Source organism: Perca fluviatilis, chromosome 12 (assembly GCF_010015445.1).
Source record: "Perca fluviatilis chromosome 12, GENO_Pfluv_1.0, whole genome shotgun sequence".
In the NCBI taxonomy this organism is placed as follows: Eukaryota; Metazoa; Chordata; class Actinopteri; order Perciformes; family Percidae; genus Perca; species Perca fluviatilis.
In genome coordinates, this window is record NC_053123.1 from 25,450,888 (window position 1) to 25,470,409 (window position 19,522).

Genomic DNA, 19,522 nt, shown 5'->3' on the forward strand with positions numbered 1-19,522 from the left:
GTAGGCGGTGCTTTTACACCGGTTCATCTCTAATCTCCAACATAACCTGCTCCCGACCAGGTTAGGCGTCCAGCATGAGTTACCACGGTGATTGAACCCGGTAACATGTGATCCACCTTCGTGATACAGAAAACCAAATCTTGCTTCGTAGTACAGGCCTCTGGCCTCATAATGAAAGCATGTTTACCTTAGTAAAAGTGACAAACAGCAGCTACATTACCTTGTTCTAGTTCTGCCTGGGGAGCCTGGTAAAAAAAAGTATAAAGGTTTATAAATTAAATTAAAACCAATTAATTATTTGGATGACTACTTTTTACTTTTACTTGAGTCATATTATTCGGAAGTAACAGTACTTTTACTTGAGTAAAATTTTTGGCTACTCTACCCACCTCTGACCTAAACTGGTAAATATATAAAGAAAATTCCAAATCGGATCACGTTTTTAGGGGCATTCTGCGATTTCTTGGGGTATTTTTTTGCCCTTTATCACTCTGAATTTCTGACTCTGACTACTTCTATGTACAGGCAGTGAGTATTTACTCAGTAGACAGATTTGTCATTGGGGTATTCCCTCTAAATAAACAATATATGTTGTAGAAATAACCAGTGAAGTAAAGTTTTACAAAAATGTTGTTTTGTATCAAATGACAGATCATAATGGTTGTGGTTAAACTCTTTGAACAGTACCAAGCCATGTTTGTGTCCGTTGCTGACCGACCGTTTAGAGATCATCTTGTTCTTGTGCTCTGTTGTCTTTTAGGAAGGGGAAGTTCCTTTACCACTATGAAAACTACGGAGCCACAGCCAAGGATATGGTAGACTGGATGAAGAAGTAAGTATGGTCCTAATCACTTCACCCACTGAAGATGCATTTAGACTTATTTAAGTGTAGACTTCAAGATGTTGTTCTCGACAGATGTTTCAGCTGAAGATCTAAGAACAGAGCTTTCAAACTACATGTTGCCTTCTGTCTCCTACAATAAGTAAACAGCTTTAATCTCACCATAAATGTCTGGAATCAGTTTTTCTCTTTCGCTGTGGTTTCATCACACCTTTTCTTGTCCCTCTAACCCTCACTCACCTTGCCAAGGTGTTATCAATCTACACCTGCTCTGTTCTTGTCTCATTTTTCTTTCTCACCTTGCCTCACCCTCTCTGCCTGTAACCCGGTGTCTCCCACCACTGCTTTGGCTCTCCTGCTTCCTTTTTCCCTCCATCTCCCGTTTCCATTTGTGTTAAGGGCCTGGGTGGAAAGCCATGACTGTCCACAAGATTGCAAGGAGAGGTCACAGCAGCACTTTCACAGCTATCGCAGGAAACGGAGGCAGACAGGCATAGGATGTATTCTAGCTACACTCTCTTTAGCCAAGAGGCATAACAACTCCCTCCCGGGTCCTAAGACTTTACTGCTCTATCCATTCTACTCATTCGGAGCCCAGCAGTATAATTTAGAAGTGGTGCCAAGCCTTGCAATCAGGCAATCATGTTGACAGAATGGTTGGTTGCCATGTTTCAAATTAAGGGATAATCCTGATAATAATTACACCTCATAGTTCAGTGAAAAAAGGTGATTGACAGTGACAGAGGTTAAACAGAGTTTTCTTTTTCTCTCTCTGGCACAAAACATTTTAATGGACCTTCATTTACACATAAATATCTTCTATTTGGTAAAAAGGTGCAATGCTGGCCTAGATGAGGAAAAGCTGTTTTTGCAATAAACATTGTTGAAGGGTTTTTCAGGAAGGTCTAATTTGCTGCGTTGATATTTTGTAGTCATTGTGTCAATTGTGCTCTCTTTGTAGCACTCTCTGCCTCAGATTTGTTAATCTCCTCCCTCCGTTTATCATCCCTACCATGCCTCCCAAGTTTTGATTAAGTTTCTCTTATGTTCAGATTCAGCGGTCTGTTTTTTCTTTTATTCCCCTCTCAGTTTCACTTGATTCACCCCTTTTCGCTGGATTAAATCATTACCCTTTGCTCTTTGCACTGACAGGAAATGTGACACCTATGGCAAAGAATACAGCGGTTTTCTTTCTTTTTTTTTGCCAACAGGAACATTACTGTTACTCTCGCTGTTTGCTTGCTTTTGTATATTGTACATCACAACATCTCTTGACATCTAGTTTATACCAATCCCCATTTTTCCTTACTCGAGAGTCTAGATTCAAGGCAAAATGTGGAAACAGAAGTAGAGGTAACAGAAGTAGTGGTTATCAAATCTGTCCTCTGCAGCAATGTCACACCAATAATTGGGTAGCACACGGTTGGTATTGTCGTATAGAGGAAGTCCAGGACAGAACTGCCAATGGTGTTGCATTAGTGCTCCTACTAGTGATCCTGAGCTTTTTATATATCATAGAGATGTATACAAGACAGATGACATTCTGGATAAAAGATGAATGTCTGGAGGTTATGCAGCACCCTAGTTGCACAATCTGTGTGTGTGTGTGTGTGTGTGTGTGTGTGTGTGTGTGTGTGTGTGTGTGTGTGTGTGTGTGTGTGTGAGAGAGAGAGAGACTTGCGTGCACTTGTTTATATCTGTGTCCACTCGTTCTTGGCATTGCAGCACTGTGCTCTGTCATCAAGGCGGGGCTGCTCTGGTCCAGATGTGTGTGTGTGTGCGTGTGTATGACATATTGGGTGGAGAGTGGGCTACAGCTGTGTCTGATTTTTGCTCCATACATATTACACACTTCAATGTCTCTTCTTTTTAAAATGTCCCTCACCTCTGTTGCCCTTGCTGTATCCCCTTCCTGTTTCAGCCCTCAGCCCACCCAGCCGAAGACCCCCGAGGTCCCGTGGACGGAGACAGACTCCCCAGTCTTCCACCTGACCGATGAGTCCTTTGACAGCTTCCTGGAAGAACATCCTGCAGCCCTGGTCATGTTCTACGCACCCTGTGAGTAAGAAAACAAGTTGAAAAAGAGCAGGGCCAATTATTTTGTTCATAATCAATCAATGATTTGATCCATACAATATCATAAAATAGTGAAAATGCACATCACGAGTACCCAGAGTTGATATCTTTAAATTGCTGTTTTTCTCTTCCAACGATCAGCCGTAAAACCCAAATGATATTGAATTGACATAAAAGAGAGTAAAGCGGCACAGAAACTGAAACTAGCCAACATTTGGCATGTTTAAAGAATAACTTATAATAAATCATAAATTAATTATCAAAGTGTTGTTGATTTATTTTCAGTAGATTGACTAAAACATCATACAGCTAATCGTTTCTGCAGTGAAAAGAGAAGTGAAACTCTAGGTAGGGTCAGTATTGACGTCCTCCAAGAATAAGACCGTGGTACTACTGTTAAAAAATCAATAGTGGCTTTGTTGGGCACAAATTTCAGCTGTGGATTAATACACATTTGGTGATTTATGTATACATACAGCAGCAGGAGGCTGTATGTGGGATTGACTCAGAATTAACTACGAAGAAAGAAACATGTCATTGTCACCCAGGCCAGTACAATCCTGTGATGTGTTTTTAAAGTGGCCATATTATGAAAAATCACTTTTTCTGGGATTTGGGGTGTTATTTTGTGTCTCACACGCATACAAACTTGAAGAAAAAAACATCCATGCTGTTTTGAGTGAGATATGGGTTTCTGACTGTAACCTGAGCTGTTCAAAATCTGCAGGGCTTTCTACGTCTCTAGCCAAAACGAAGGGGCTAACCGTAGCATGCTAGCGCTAGCATGCTAGTTCGTTCTCAATGGCAAAACACTGCTACAACGCACACTAGTTCACCATAATCTACAAAAGAACTAGGTACATGTCCCTGTTCTGCAGCTATTCTACGCAAATTTGGAAATGCGCCCTCGTTTAGAAGAAGTCTCCCGGCTAATCCTGCCTTATAACTGACCGAAGTTGTTTAAACAGCCAGCTAGCTGACATATGATCCTTACCTAGCTACTGCGCATGTGCGACTACCAACAAGATGTTACAGCAGTGAGATGCCTCACTCTGTAGCTAAAACAGAGACCTGAACACAGGGTGAAAAGAGGAGCTGCAGCAATGTGCAGTACAACAAAAATATGGTGTTTTTTGAAAATTCTGGTTCAACCTCAAAATACAATTATGAACCTGAAAATGAGCATTATATGGGCCCTTTAATAGTTTTTGGACAACAGTGGAGCTCTTTGGCACAGAGGAATAAGATTATATATCAAACTTTGGATACAAAGACGATACTTTTTAGTAGGATCAATTCATTGTTAGTTTTGGTATTTTCATGGAATGCATTGACAATTTAAAAAATAAAAATAAAAAAAAAACTATTACCATCATTGTCCTTTAGCAACCCCCTTTTCACCATCAGCAATACATAGCAAGTCTTCAGAAAAGAGAAAGTAGTTTCATTTGCAAAATATGTGCAGCCGCTTGTCAGAGGAGCTTCACATTCTTTCCTGCTGTGTAAAACATTGTTTTGCAGATTCTCTCAGGCAGAGCGTTTATTTAGTCACGCAAACAACATCACAGTTTCACTGTCATGCTTAAGTATTAACAATTAGAGACTTGAAATGAAAAACAAACCCAAAGACAAGCTGGCTGCATTAGCTTTTTGTATCATACGATCGCACACAAGCTCATCTTCCACAGCAGAATACTTCATTGTTACCATATGGTTTTACATGGGCTTGCTTGTCGTTTTTTATTCACGCACCAAGCTGTCGTTGTTACGCAGAACTTTGTAAACATGCCCGATTTCATCAGTGGGTTAGATGTCTTTTCCAGTTCCAGATAGCTTTGCTTTGGTCCAGCTGTCCTCAGGAGCCCTTCATGTGAGGGAGTTGTCCAAAGGGGATTTGGCATGTTGGTCAACGTGACCCATAGCTCTGAAATCATGCAAATATATTCACGCATTAAAAACCACATTCTGAGTGGAGCAGCTACATGACACAATCTAAATTGTGTTGCAACCTATTTTTGGACCTTTTTTATTTTCTTTTTAGCTTACTCATTACTTCTGACTACATCAGCTCCACCTACTATTCACCTCCTCATCCTTTCTCCTTTTCTCTACCTGCCCAACTGCTCTCTTCCCCTTCTGTGCTCACCTCTATCTCCACGCTGTAAAAATACATGAATAAATAAGATAGCGTTTCTTTTGCCTAGCTTTCCCCATAATGATGATCCATTGTTTTCAAAATTCCATTACATACACAGCTGCAGAGTTTTCATACCTCCAGATTGCCAGGAGCACTGCACTCCACCCCGAGGGCAAACACACTCTCCAGCTGTTGAAGTGATAAAAAGACATCCTAACACTCGCACACTGCAGTGGGACCTGCTTCATCCACCATCTCATTATTCACTGCCTAACACACAGAAATATTTTTGCGGCAATATTTAAACTAACGTCTGCCAATTGGCGAGAAAAAGTGTCATGACGTGGGATTTCTGTAAACATGATCCGCTGAATAAAAAGAGCTAAATTACATAATTTCCTTCATCAGGTCAGTCGGTTTGGAATGTAAAAACAACCATTACGCAAGATGCCCAGACTATGATAGAGATTTAGACCAGCTGTTGGTCATGAAGTAGCTGCAGTGTTTACCTAACTGCATGTATGGTTTATCTTTTTTAAATGTAAATGTACATGTAAATCAGGCAGCTATGGAGTTGTTGGAATTTAACTTTGAGGGAGCTATGCTGTTTCCCCTGCATGTCTTGAACTCACAGAAATGACTCTGATGATTGATCCAGATACATATAGATATATTATGCATACATACAGACATATATATGACATTAAATGGCATCATTATAACATACTAGGTACATACTCACATATTTTTTCTCTGCACTGTAGAACCATTGGTGTGTTATTTGATGACAACCTCACTTTGAACAGCCACATCAAATCATCCTTAATGCTATTATAATATATACATGCATAACTTCACACTGGTTTCATTCTTTTGTCTAAACGCCCATAACGTCTAGAAACAAAATCGTCATCTTCACTGAAAGCTGTGTCAAAACAAAAGCCCCATAAAATGTTAGCTGTGTGACTTTGCTTAATTCCTAATAATAAATAAATGAATTACTGTAAAGGGAAATTACTAGTATCAAAAGAGCATACTGTACCATTTTTGATAGTCACACAGGGGTTTGCCAGGTTTTAGAGTTATATTGAAAATGAAATAAAGTTCTCATATTCTCACTTTTATGTCACCATTTACTGAAGCATTAGCAGACACCGCACACTATTGAGCTAACTTGCAGGGATGGCTTTAGTGTCATTAGTTGGTGTAGTTATTAGGAGCAGATAACATGACTGAATAACTAGGGATGCATTTTTTTCACAATCCTTAATCTATCCTAATATTCTGTGTTTGAGTCTGTTAGAACAGTGCAGCGAGCAGACTAGTCCTCTGTGTCCTTATGTGGTGTCATAGCTTCACAGACGCCTGTCCTGCACTTGACTCCCCCTACGGACAGCAGCCACTTAAATCAAGGGCAGTCAGCTAAAACAAACTGCATCCGATCTTTCAGCTCACACACACACATGTATTTTTATACATGTATATTTATTTCACACAATTACACCATATATATATATATATATATATATATATATATATATATATATATAAACACACACACACACACACACACACACACACACACACACACACACACACACACACACACACACACACACACACACACACACACACACAGATGCCCAGCTTTGCTGCTTCAATGCAGATTCTTAATGGACCTGCTGTCAGAGTGAGATTAATGGTCTCCCGACCACCACCATCAGCTTGCATTTCTGTCCACCTCTCAGCGCAGCCTTTCTCACCGTCCTCTGAACAGAACTCAGCGGGGGTTGTTTGCGTGCAGCTCCTTATGGGGGCAAAACCTCCAGCTGAATGCTCTGTTTAATTGAGTGAGCCTGATTATGTTTCCGGACCAAAACAAAAGTTCCCCTCTGCCAATGTTGTTTAAAGAAAACATAGCAAAATATGAAATACACAATGTTGTTCCAGCAGATATGGCTTTAAATGACAATGTTTGATTCCTAAATGTTTGTGTTCCGGGCTGCAGCTGGTGCATCAGGAAGGTCTGAATTTTACATCTCCCATGACTGGCCACTTAGCAATTAGCCACAGGCTCAGTTTACTGCTGCAGTGGACCCAGAGAAGATGACCTTACAACTCCCTAACATCTAACATTTGCTGAGGAAACTCACCCGTTTTTTTTATTTAGCATGTAGCAGTTTTTATTACAGCTACAGTGGTGCATGGTCAGTTTGTTCGTTCTTGACTCTGAGCTCTTCTCCCATATAGCCTGAATCAGCAATATTTCAGTGTGTTTCTGTAAGCCCCCCCCCCCTCTCCCCCTATACACACACACGCGCTGACCCTGCCCCTCATGCACCACTTGTTCTGAATGTGGAGCTGGGCAGATGCAGAACATTTGGTTTTCTCTCTTACTCATCAGTTTAAAGGGTCAGACAAAGTCCTTTAGTCACTCTGTTTCTCCGGTAAGCCTCAACACAATCTGATGATCGCACACCACAGTGACTCAGTTGAAAGAGAAGCAGCTGTTTTTTTCCACAAGGCATATTGCGTTTGATTTATAGCCTGTGCCAGCTCTGCATTGTATATTGAAGAAAGGAATTCCTGAACTGTTTTGACAAGGGCAATTTACCAGGTCTGGAAATGAACCAAGAAGTGTACCAAATTTGTTTTTCTGATTCTGTGTACAACAGCGCTACGGGCACATAAAACACACTGCTCATCCCTGATCAAACGAGACAAAAACATCTCGTACATTGTGTGAGACAAATATTGTTAACTCATTTTAGATCCAAAAATAAAATGTTTGCTCCCTTCCCATGCAATATTAAACACACCTCCACACCAAAAAGGGAGTATATTCATTATGCTCATAGCTCAAACTGATTTGTTGAAAAGAAGAGTTGCAAAGACATGCACACAAACACACCACTATCTCCAGATAATACAGAGCTATACAGAGCAAAAACACCAGTAACGCTGTCCTGCTTCTTAATTAATGTACAGAAAGGCACAATATTTGGCTAATGGTGAATTAGTTTTTTGCACTTAAAGCTTTAGTGCGTAACTTTTTGATATTAATGAACATCCGTTACATTCAAGCCATGGCCAAATGAGTTGCTACAAAGCTAATTAAGACTATCAGCTCCACACAACTCTCTCTGTATTTCTCAGTATGGCTGCGTTCAGAAGATTGTGTCGCCCGGCGACTTAGGTGTGCAGAAACTCGAGTGAAGATAATTACCTCTTCTGAAGAGTCCATCATGTTTTTTTAATCCTCCGTGTCCTCCTTGGCTACTAGCAACTGCATGGAGGAAGGGTGGGGGTTGTGCGCGATTACGGAAGGCTTGTACAGTTTTGTTGTCATTACTTAGAATTCCTCATGGGGGGGGGGGGCGACGACAGAAACTACGCACTATAGCTTTAAATTGAGAAAGAAACATATAGAGAGATTAATGCTCTCTAATTAATGCAAACACAGTTGGAACATTAATTTGATACAGTAAAAATGTTACTATGAATTAACAATATTGCCTCAGAATTGGGTCATGATACGGCAGGATATTAACGACGATGTCATAAAATACTGAAGAATATTCGAGTATGAATTGCTTTAACATTGAAGCACGTCTGTGGTCGAGGCATAGTTTGGGGTGCGGTCTTTAAAAATATATTTAGGGTCCGAGTTTGAAGCCTTCTTTTTTAATTTTTTTGGACTGCTTTCATATCTGTAATCGAACATGACAGAAATTAGTTTCCACTGTCTGCTTTTCTGTAGTACAAGTTGCAAATGATTCAGTTATGCTCGGCTGTGTCAACATATGGCGCTTACCCACTGCTAGTAGCAGCTCGGCTCGGCTCGACTCGGCCGCGTTGCTCCGTCCTCCTTTTTAGTGGCGATTTAGTACCGCCTCATGTGTGAGGCGAGCGTGGCTTGTCATCATAGCGCCCCAGCAGGAAACTGCCGTGACCTAACCTGACACACACAGAACGTCGAAAAAAACCAGCTGGCTAAACTATTTAAAAACGGCGGGTTTGTTCAGGACACCCCCGTCTGTCGCTAGCAATGATGACGCAGTGATTAGTGACGATTCTCTCCGACCAATCAGTAGTCTGCAGGTTTTCACGTCACCTTCTGGTATCGCCTCAGCTCGCTTGGAGCCTCGATGGAGGTGATACTAAAAAAAAGTACCCGTTGGCAGGTACCAGGGACTTGAATTGAAACCGCACTTGAATATTGGGGAAATCTCTACCTTGTTTCCAGCACTGGGATGGCATGCAAATACCTATGTGCTGACACACAACAGAGCGGCTGTTCAGCTGCGCGTCTTCCATCTTGGATGAGAAGAGAACGATATCTTTATTAGTTGAAGTAGTATAGGTAGTTAATGTTAAAGTAGGCTATATTAAAGATTGTATCAAATTGTCAGGGCTTTATACGATGATGGACAGATGATCAACAGTAACTTAATCAACCACGTCACCGAAGAGCGCTTGGGTTGAATTTGTTTACAACAAGATATCGATGGCGCATTCATTTTAAAAGAGGAACAGAGAACCGCGATCACGTACATATACACATTGCCACATCCGTCCGCGCGACACGGAAACTGCTGCCTCTGCCTTTGCTCTGTCGAAGCCTGCCTTTGACTTGCAGCTTCTGTGACGTCTGTCTCCGTTGCTCTGATTGGTTGTAGGTCTATCCAACTGAGTGCAGAGGCATTTTCTTTCCTGCTTCGGTTGAAACGCCCCAAAATCACAGCCCAATGGAGCAATATCAGACTCCTATTCTGACTAGAATCTGAGTATGACAACGTCAGGCTAAGGTATTTGATACAAATTTCACAACCATTGCATCCATAATTTTAAAAACCAAACCATTTTCACAACCCCAAAGTCACTACAATTCTTTTGGAACTAACTCTTCGTTAGCAGAGTCATACCCACCCATCCACCAGTTTGTTTCCCCTCTGTCTCTTCCTCCCCCTTTGTCCTCTTTTTGCGCTTTCTTTCACTACTGTACTCATACCCAGCTCTAAGCCTCAAGTTTTGCCTCTAACATGCTCACTCAGACACAAACACACACCCATGCCTGAAAGTGACATGTAGTAAGTAATCAGACATGACTTAACTCTCCTGGTAAACATGAAAGACTCTTGTCATCTCGTTTACAGTTTCACCCTCTGCATGCCAGCAGTAAACCCACTGACAAACCAGGGTGAAACAGCAAAACACCAGAGAATTACAGCTGGTAACACATGGATTCAACTAGACAGCTCAAGGACGTAATGTGCAACGATTGCATCATTGGGCTCTCAGCGTTGGTTTTATGGAAGTCATTTCTTCTGGAATATACAGTTAATTCTTGTTGTTCTGCATGATTGAAAGGTGATTCCTTCATCTGTCTGTCATGTACTCTGATGTGACCGCTGTAGACAGCAGGCTGATGTAATCGGCTGATGACTTTTTGAGTATGTACAGGTTTTTAAAGCGTGTATTTCCATGTATTTCTGATCCTCATTTTTCTTAATTCAAGATTTAAATGTCTTTGTTGTATTTGTATTTTTGTTTCTAGTTTTTATGTTTATTAAGTTTACGGTTTTAAAATGTGTATATGTATGTTGTTTTATATTACTTTTACTTATTTGATAGTAAACTGTAAAACACCCTTCAGCAGTATATATATATATATATATCTTTGTCCCAACATTTTAATAACTAGTTTTTAGGGATTATTACCAGAAATGTGTAGTTTTGAGTTTTTAATAAGAAAATGACTGTTATATATTACTTACCAGTTTCAGAAACCCATCATCGGTTTGGGCTATAATGTGTGTTTTGAATCCTTCAGGGTGTGGACACTGCAAGAAGATGAAGCCAGAGTATGATGAAGCTGCTGAAATACTCAACAAGGGCGCAGACGTAAGTTTCATGACCTCTGCTTGTGTTTACGTGCAGCATGCTTATCTACAGGCCTGTGTGTTTTTTGTTCTTTTCATATCTCACACTTTTGATAAACACATAGAACGACACGGGTGCAGCGACGCCTCATTAACTGATCATAATAATCCCTCTTCTTGGCCTAAAAAGCTTTTGGCTTATGCAGCCGACATGCTGGTCGGTCTGTCCTGCAGCCCATCTCTCGATGTGCTTCTGATTAGTCTGGTGTGTGCCTCGCCTCTCCTCTCCGCCATTCTGTCCTCTGTGGTAATCTAACACTCTCCAGCCAGGAGCAGGGCCTATAAACCTCCAGCCTTGTGACTGTAGCAATTATCTCATCCATGAAGTGTCCCCCCCGGCCCGACGCTTGGACCTTCTCCTTGTGGCTCTCTGCCCAGCACTGGAGGTCAATGGGAAAAGCCTGGACATTATCTAATATGGATGTACTGGAGCCTCTTTCACAGCTTGGTGACCTAGCCCTTAAGACCCAGCATAGCATTTATTGTTCTCCTCCTTCCTTCTAGTGTTACTAACGCAGCGCTTTTAGGGTATATACACACACCATGTGTATACACACACCAACCAGGTTGAACTTGGATTGTTTGTAAAGTAGTTCATATTAATTGGTGTCATGTAACCGGTTAGTCTAAGGGACCTTTATTGGTGTTATTGGACGGATCACGCTATAGTTATTATTATTTTATCCCAGTTGACTTGAATCTTGCTATTGTTATTTCTCCACAGAGTCCGGGGGTGTTGGCAGCCGTGGACTCCACAGTGCACAAGACTGTGGGGGAGCGCTTCAAGATCTCCGGCTTCCCAACTGTTAAGTATTTCGAGAAAGGTGAGGACAAGTACACGCTGCCACATCTCCGAAGCAAAGACAAGATCATCGAGTTCATGCACAAGTGAGTCACACACTTAACAGGCAGCTCGATCACCTCTTAACTTTTGTCCAGCAAATGCGGCCCGTGCAAAGTTAACACGTTTAGACACTGACTCAAACTCATGTACATTGCAGTAGTTTCGTCTTAAATGTTTTCGCTGCGTCCTTCCAGTGTAACAGATTTATCTTTGGAAAGGGTCGCTCTGAAATGTAATGGACCTGCGATGACATCAGTCCAGCTGTTGCAATTAAAGACTCCATAAATTTATATAGGGCTGAGATAAAGTCTCACAGTGTTCTATTATATCATTTGTATTGACACGTTAACATTTAAATTTTTCGGATATAGGAAGGTAAATACAATATATGCGTATGCCATATCTCTATATACACTACTTTTACTACTTACAATACAACTAAAGCAGTGTTTTTCCCTCTTTGTATACATAATAAATACTGACTGGCTCTCTTTCATGTCTGTAGTCCCCAGGCACCTCCACCACCAGAACAGTCTTGGGAGGACAAGCCCTCCAGCATCAGCCATCTTGGATCAGAGGACTTCCGAGAGGCACTGAAGAAGAAAAAACATGCTCTGGTCATGTTCTACGCTCCCTGTAAGAGCTTACAGTAATTGATATAACACCAAAAAGGCTATAATGTAGACACTTTTCTCAAATGGTTAAGTTTTATATGCTTGGCTGTTTTGGTCAAAATATTGTGTGTGAAGTTGTTACAACCATCACAGCCCTGCTCTGTTGGACTTGGTGTGATCATATCCTGGGTTTAAATCAGTGCGCTTACGTAACTGCCCGTCAAGCTCCTCATCACGTCAGTATATAAACCCCACCTAAGCCATGGGGAAACTCAGGAATGATTCACATGACTGAGAATAGATTTGTGCAAGTTAAAAAAAGGAAACCAATCACTGTTCCACCTCATATTTCAGCGTTCCTGGAAAACATGAACGTTTTATAGTGTAGCTTTATAGTTAAGTCCTTTCAGAGACTTAGTGGACTGTTTTTCTAACATTGCATTCATCTGTTCTCTAACTGGACACATCTGGCTAACTGAAGTTCAATTTTAAGTTTAGAATATCTTGAGCCAACCCTCCAGAATACACCAGGGGGCCAGATGTATAAACGCATGTGGTTTAAACTGAGATAGCTGCAGCTGATATGATAAAGAGGAGATTGAATATAAATTGAGGGATGGGTAACATCGCTTTTACAGTGTTGGTCAATTTCACTGATTTGCTGTCTACCCGGTGTTTTTCTATTTATATATATATTATAAAATGGCAATCAAAGGCACATTTAAATAAAGTATTTTAAAATATGAGTAGGGTTGGGTATCGTTTGGGTTTTTTCTGATACCGGTGCTAAAGCAATACTTTTAAAACGGTGCCGGTGCCTAAATGGTGCCTGAACCAATACTTTTTAAGAAAGTAAAAAAAACAGAAAAGATAAAAAGAAGGGTACTAAACAACAGTCGGCGACATTAAAGAACGGCTTGTTTATTGCTAAGGCCATATGGTCAGAATTAAAGATTTTATAATAATGTAATAACTATAACTTAGAACAATGACTTATTTTAACTTACTTTGAATGCACCACGAGGCTACCTGTTTCAAGTAGCTGTGTTGTTTAATTCCAACAATGGCAGCAGACTGTTACGTCCCGGTGTTGGAATCCTCTACAGTGAAACACAGTCACACTTTACACTGTTTAACGTTAGCTGTCAGGATTTTAACAGTGTTTAATCCAGCTGCTAGCTAAAGGTATGCTAACGTTACCTGCTGTCGAGTGTAGTGTAAAGTCAGGCACCGAAAGTTTCGTTCTTATTCGTTCTCGTTACTACCGTTTACGTCGGCACCGGTGCCCTATTGGCACCGCGTTTCGGTACCCAACCCTAAATATGAGTGATAAATTCCATCATTCTTTTATTTACATATGAGCTATATCGCTTTAAATTATCGTTTAATTTGATCCTAAATGCTAAATGGGCTGTGTAAATGGGCGCTTTTCTAGTCTTAGCGACCACTCAGAGCGCTTTACAATACAAAACAGCATTCACCCACACATTCATGCACTGATGCCAGAGGCTACCATGCAAGGTGCCACCTGATCATCAGGAAGGGAGGGATAAACATTTATGCGTACACTCACACAGGAGCCTTCCGATTAGTGAAGACTGCTCTTCCTTCTGAGCCACAGTCTCTGTCGTTGAACTTGTCTTTAAAAATGTAAGGGCCCATAGTTATGACACTCTTCATCTGAGTTCTCAAACAAAACACAGATGCAGAAGGAATACCGAGTGGCTAACTTGTTCATTTATTAATACACACACATAGACACTCACATGCACCTCTGTCCTCTGAGTCTGATGAGGGCTTCAAAGCCAGACGGGGCACAGCGGTCAGGCTGCTGTCTCTGTTGAGGCCTTTGGTGCTTCCTTCTACAAAGAGACGCTCCAGATGCACTTCAGGCAGCAACAACCTGCTGCCCTCCCACCCCATCTGCACCCTGCTCACTGGTGTCTTATCAGTGACGGAGCTTGTGTCTAATAGAGCATTTGATAAGATGCAGCTGCATGCTAAGACTTCGATGCTGCAGATGCTTTTGACAGAACTATCAGTTCTTTTTCAAAAGTTTGGGTTATTAACTTTGAACCTCAATTCTGCATAATTGAGCCTAAACTAAAACTAAATGTTGTCATATCTTCTCTCTCTCGCCAGCTCTTTCCTGACCTCAGGAAGGACTAAGTTGATGGTCCTTTTTTGTACATACAGTGGTAAATTTAAGCATGGGCTAATTTAATACCTACCAAGCTCAGTTCCAAACAAAAATGTTGGTGCATTTAATGTTAGTATTAATGTTGCTTTGCTTACTGCAGCCTGCACTTTTTTATTTTCTTAATGAGCGATGGTGAAAAGATTGTTCATTTCCCTTTGTATTCATCTGTCTGCCTTTCTCTCTACCTCACTGCCTGTCATTAATATGAGAAAGGCGAGGGGAAATGTACATGTGGAAGAGTAATCAGAGTGGCAGGTCTTGTTATCCATAGCAGACCTACCTTTATTCTACTTGGCGTACGGTGAGACGCCACTGCAACCTCTGAGCTGTTACAGTGACCTGCCTGGTTGTTCTCTTCTCTTCTTGTGAGGGAAAACCATGGCACACTGGTGTGTTTTTGATATATCCGTTTCTGAATGGCAACAGAACCTTTAAAGGTTTAAAAGGCCATTTAATGTTGCAGCTAAAAGGGTACTTTAGCAGGAAATGGATTTCTGAGCTGTGTTGAACACTGGCTTTGAGAGGAAGCTCTGAAAAGGCAAATGAAACGGTTGCAGAGTTGATGTATAATTGAGTCAAAGGTAGAGTTATCTGTATATGAATGCTTGTGGGTACGCAGGCAACAGTAAAAATCTGTCATTGCACTTATACCCTTTGAAATCCATTTACAGTGGGATCAACATTGGGTAACTGAATATATTTTGTACATTTTGATAATGCTTAAATCAACTTAAATGAGTACCTTTTAATAATCTGTTATGCTTTTTGGATGATCTCCTACTTAGTGGCTTCAATCTTAGTTAGAGCACTACATATAAAGGAATGTTTTTTCCAGATTGGTGTGGAAGAACTTTAGTGGCCTGTACAGAACCCTGACCTCAACCTTATCCAACGTTTTTGGGATGTGTTGGAACTCACTTAGCCTATTGTGTGTGTGATCAAATCCAATCTTGTGGAAAGCCTTAACCTAAAGGAGTGGAGGATGTTATAGCAGCAGAATGCTCATGGTTTTAGAATGACGTGATAAAAAACATGGGTGTAAGGTTTGGGTACCCACATATTAACCAACCCATCCGTACAAACAGTCAGCAGTGATTAGCTTAAAGTGCTCATATTATGCTTTTTGAATTTTTCCCTTTCCTTTTATTGTTATATATCTTTTTTGTGCACATTATAGGTTTACAAAGTGAAAAAAAAAAACTCCACCCAAAAAGGACTTACCATCTCCAACAGAAAAAAAGAAAAGAGGAGCTGCAGCAATGTGCAGTACAACAAAAATATGTTGTTTTTTTTAAATTAAACCATGTAAACGTATTCTGATATAACCTCTAAATACAATTATGAACCTGAAAATGAGCATAATGTGAACACTTTAACAATCAGGACCTACTGTACAGTTGGCCAACAACATCTCAATAAATCCCGACCCCACTGTCAGAATTACCATTAGTAAACTTATGAGAAAACTGCCAACTGCTTGTGAGAAAAAAATGCTCCCGCAAAAAATAACCCACAAACTGTCTTGAAAATACACCATCTGTGACTATTTGTCAAGGGCTGATTGACTAGTGATTTAACCCTCACTAAAGCTTTTATCTATTCACCAACTGCCAAGATGTTTTTTCTTCTTCAAGAGGTGTTCTTGCCCTTTTCACCTTTCCCATTCCAGTTCAATTTCAATTAAATTGCAGCAACAACCGTTTGATTGTAATGAACAAACACAAACGACTGGGTACTTGACATTGGCATCTAAAGAAGAAAAACCACAATTAGCATCTACAGGAAGTCAAACTTTAACAGAAAGGAAAGAAAGGGAAAAGATGCAATCACAGTTGTTATGCTGTTTGACACAACACATCCTCCCCTTCTTAGCAAGATGTAGCAAGAATCAGAAAATGTTTTCCTCGCAGATTTATAGTTAGGATACAACCTGGTCAACTTTCCTGCGCTCTGTAAATGTGACCTGTTGTCCTAGTTGTGTATTTGTGTAAGTATTGACTGTATTATGGGTGAGTGCTGGAGCAGAGAGAGCCAGAAAGGTTGTTTATGATGGCAATAAAGAGATTTACAGTCTCTCGTAACATACCGGTGAACCGTCTCTAATGTGGCATAAACCTCTAAACACCTGCAGGATTGTCAAGGGGCCTCATGCTTTATGAACATGTTTGAGTAAATGATGTGATTTCCTTTGTATCTGTGAATGTGTGCATATTAGTAGCGTCATGTCTATGTGTATTAGTGCCTGTATAAGGTGCTGTTTAGGACGTGAAGAGACATGTTATGTAAATGTGCAGTGATGAGCTGTAATAATGTCCCATCTGTATGTTCTCCTCCTCTTCCAGGGTGTCCACACTGTAAAAACGCTGTTCCCCACTTCACCACGGCAGCAGAGCTCTTCAAAGAGGACCGCAAGGTTAGCGTTGCTTTTTACGCATTCAGTTACATACACACATTTTAAACAGCAGTAGTGGAGGGTGAAGTCCCTCAAGCTAAAGCTAAATAATGATAAAAACACAGACTGATGTGCCTCTGCTGTTTTACAGACTGATGTGACAGTTACAGCCATTCTCAAAGCTAACAACCTTTTGAAACTAGATTGCTGCATGCTGTCAATTTGCCCAATAGTTGTTGGTCATAAAATATAGCCAATCATAAGCCAACTGTTCCTTAAACGTCTCTTTTTCCATTTCTATATGTGCATAAGTTACACTGTGCAAATAAAACAGCTTTTGAGTTGTTGTTCGCACACCCTAAACAAACTGGGGCCATATATCTGTAGTGGACACACTGAGGATATTATGTATTGATTTCAATCTTTTCATGTGACTCTGGGTAAGAAAATAAACACGCATATTTCCCAAAGTGTTTCTACAATATGGACTTGAGTCTGTATGTAATGCAGTCAAATTGGATTTACATGCTCAAATGTCATGACACTTTATAATCACTTCTTTTATGTTCTGTACTCGGCACACATGCGTAATATGATTTTGCTGTCAGCTCAAGAGGTGTCTGATAAGAGTTTCATGAAATAAGCAGCTGTTCTGAAATGAGTATTGAGGCCTGCAGCGTGATTGCAGCCACTTATTGCATACTCTACCGTAAATGTTTGAAAAAACACTTTAAAGCTCCGTTTATTTGAGTTGATTCTTAGCAAAACACCCTTCGTTCTTTCACAGATATGTGCTCATTCATGTGTAATTACTTCCACCAACTAATCAAAGTATTCTCGTACACGTAGAATCTGCCATTCAGAATACATACGACCTCCATCTTTAAAGTGCCCATATTATGAAAAAATCACTTTTTCTGGTATTTGGGGTGTTCTTTTGTGTCTCTGGTGCTTCCACACACATACAAACTTTGAAAAAAATCCATCCATGGTGAGATGCGGTTTCTGAATGTGTCCTGCCTTCAGTCTCCTGGTGAGCTGTTCAAAATCGGCTCGGACTGTGACGTCACAGTCCGACATGAGCTGGCTAACCACAACCGTTAGCTCGTTAGCATGCTAACCGTTAGCATTAGCATGCTAACGCTAATGCTAATGCTAGCATGCTACGTCGTTCTCAATAGCAAAGCACTGCTACAACACACACAAGTTCACCATAATCTACAAAAGAACTACTTACATGTGCACCCTCATTTAGAAGTCTCCCAGCTAATCCTGCCTTGTAACTGACCAAAGTTGGAGAAACAGGCTTTCTTTTACTGTCTCTAGAGTTAGCTAGCTGACATGATCTACATCTGAGCTACTGAGCATGTGCGAGTGCAATCAAAGATAGTACAGAAGAAGAAGACGAAAAGAGGTCTCACTCTGTAGCTAAAACAGAAACCAGGTGAAAAGAGGATCTGCAGCAGTGAGAGAGAGCTGTGCAGTACAACAAAAATATGGTGTTTTTTGAAAATTAAACCATGTAAACCTATTCTGGTACAACCTTAAAATACAGTTATGAACCTGAAAATGAGCATAATATGGGCGCTTTAAAATACATTAGCCAAAGGGGGACATCCCTCCGCCTTTCGCTCTTTTCACTCAGTGGCACTGACTGTGACGAATGCCAGGGAGGGAGGGGGAGAAGAATACTTACGACTGCCGGCAGATTTGAAAGCCTGTTGAAAATGGAGGATTGCGTCTATTCTCGAGGACATGTAACGGAGTCACAAAGGAAATTAAAAAGAGAATTAAAACGACAACGCAACGGGCAAAGCAACAAGACCAAAGTTAATATTGGAGTGGCTTTTCCAAGATGGAAAGAGCTCATAAGGAGCAAGGATTTAAAAAGGGACGCCGAAGTTGCCTGCTTTCTTCTTGACAGGTAATTCTGCCTATTTGTGTAAATTCAAAGTTTTATAGTTGCTACTTGCTTGGTTGTGCATAACGCTAGAACAACGTCTAGGATACTTTTCCTCGCATCAATGATGAAAAAGGATTATCTACCTTGTAACATAAACGTAATCATATGTGTCGTGATTTCCCTGGCAGCTCACATCAGTGCAGTTGTTACAACTGTGCAGACTACCGGTAGCTATAGCTAGAACAGCTGCGTGTAAACGATGGAGATACTAAGAGCTAATTTTGGTTTCATTGACATTGTTCATACTGCTCAGAGAAATGTATTAAAAATACCTTCCTCCGTTGCTTCTCTCCTACGCTGTAAACATTGCCTTACACTATTAATCTCGTACAATATACAGAATAACGATAGCACTGATACTTTGCTAACATTAGCTTGCATATGTTTGGGAACCTGATAGCTGATGTTAGCAATGAAATGGTACCAAAATAACGTAAAACTATTATTACACTGGAAGGAACACTCCCGGACAAAGTAATAATACGGCCACCATAGGATGGAGGGGGAGCTAGA

At 40.7% G+C, this 19,522-nt stretch overlaps 1 protein-coding gene and 1 long non-coding RNA gene across 2 annotated transcripts in view; one reads left to right on the top strand and one right to left on the bottom strand.

Annotated features, from left to right (window-relative positions):
* The window catches only part of pdia5 (protein disulfide isomerase family A, member 5), a 70,841-nt gene that overhangs the window by 39,786 nt on the left and 11,533 nt on the right, over nt 1-19,522 (top strand). Inside the window, exons 10-15 of the mRNA XM_039818200.1 lie at nt 761-832; nt 2,763-2,899; nt 10,888-10,958; nt 11,721-11,884; nt 12,346-12,476; nt 16,997-17,067. Of these exons, the coding sequence (XP_039674134.1) occupies nt 761-832; nt 2,763-2,899; nt 10,888-10,958; nt 11,721-11,884; nt 12,346-12,476; nt 16,997-17,067 (646 nt within the window). The remainder of the gene's footprint in view (nt 1-760; nt 833-2,762; nt 2,900-10,887; nt 10,959-11,720; nt 11,885-12,345; nt 12,477-16,996; nt 17,068-19,522) is intronic.
* Nucleotides 4,578-9,010, bottom strand: LOC120569982. The gene is made up of 3 exons (XR_005640999.1): nt 8,869-9,010; nt 5,190-5,243; nt 4,578-4,841 (listed from the first exon to the last, which is right to left on the bottom strand). It is a non-coding gene; the product is annotated as an uncharacterized LOC120569982 (long non-coding RNA).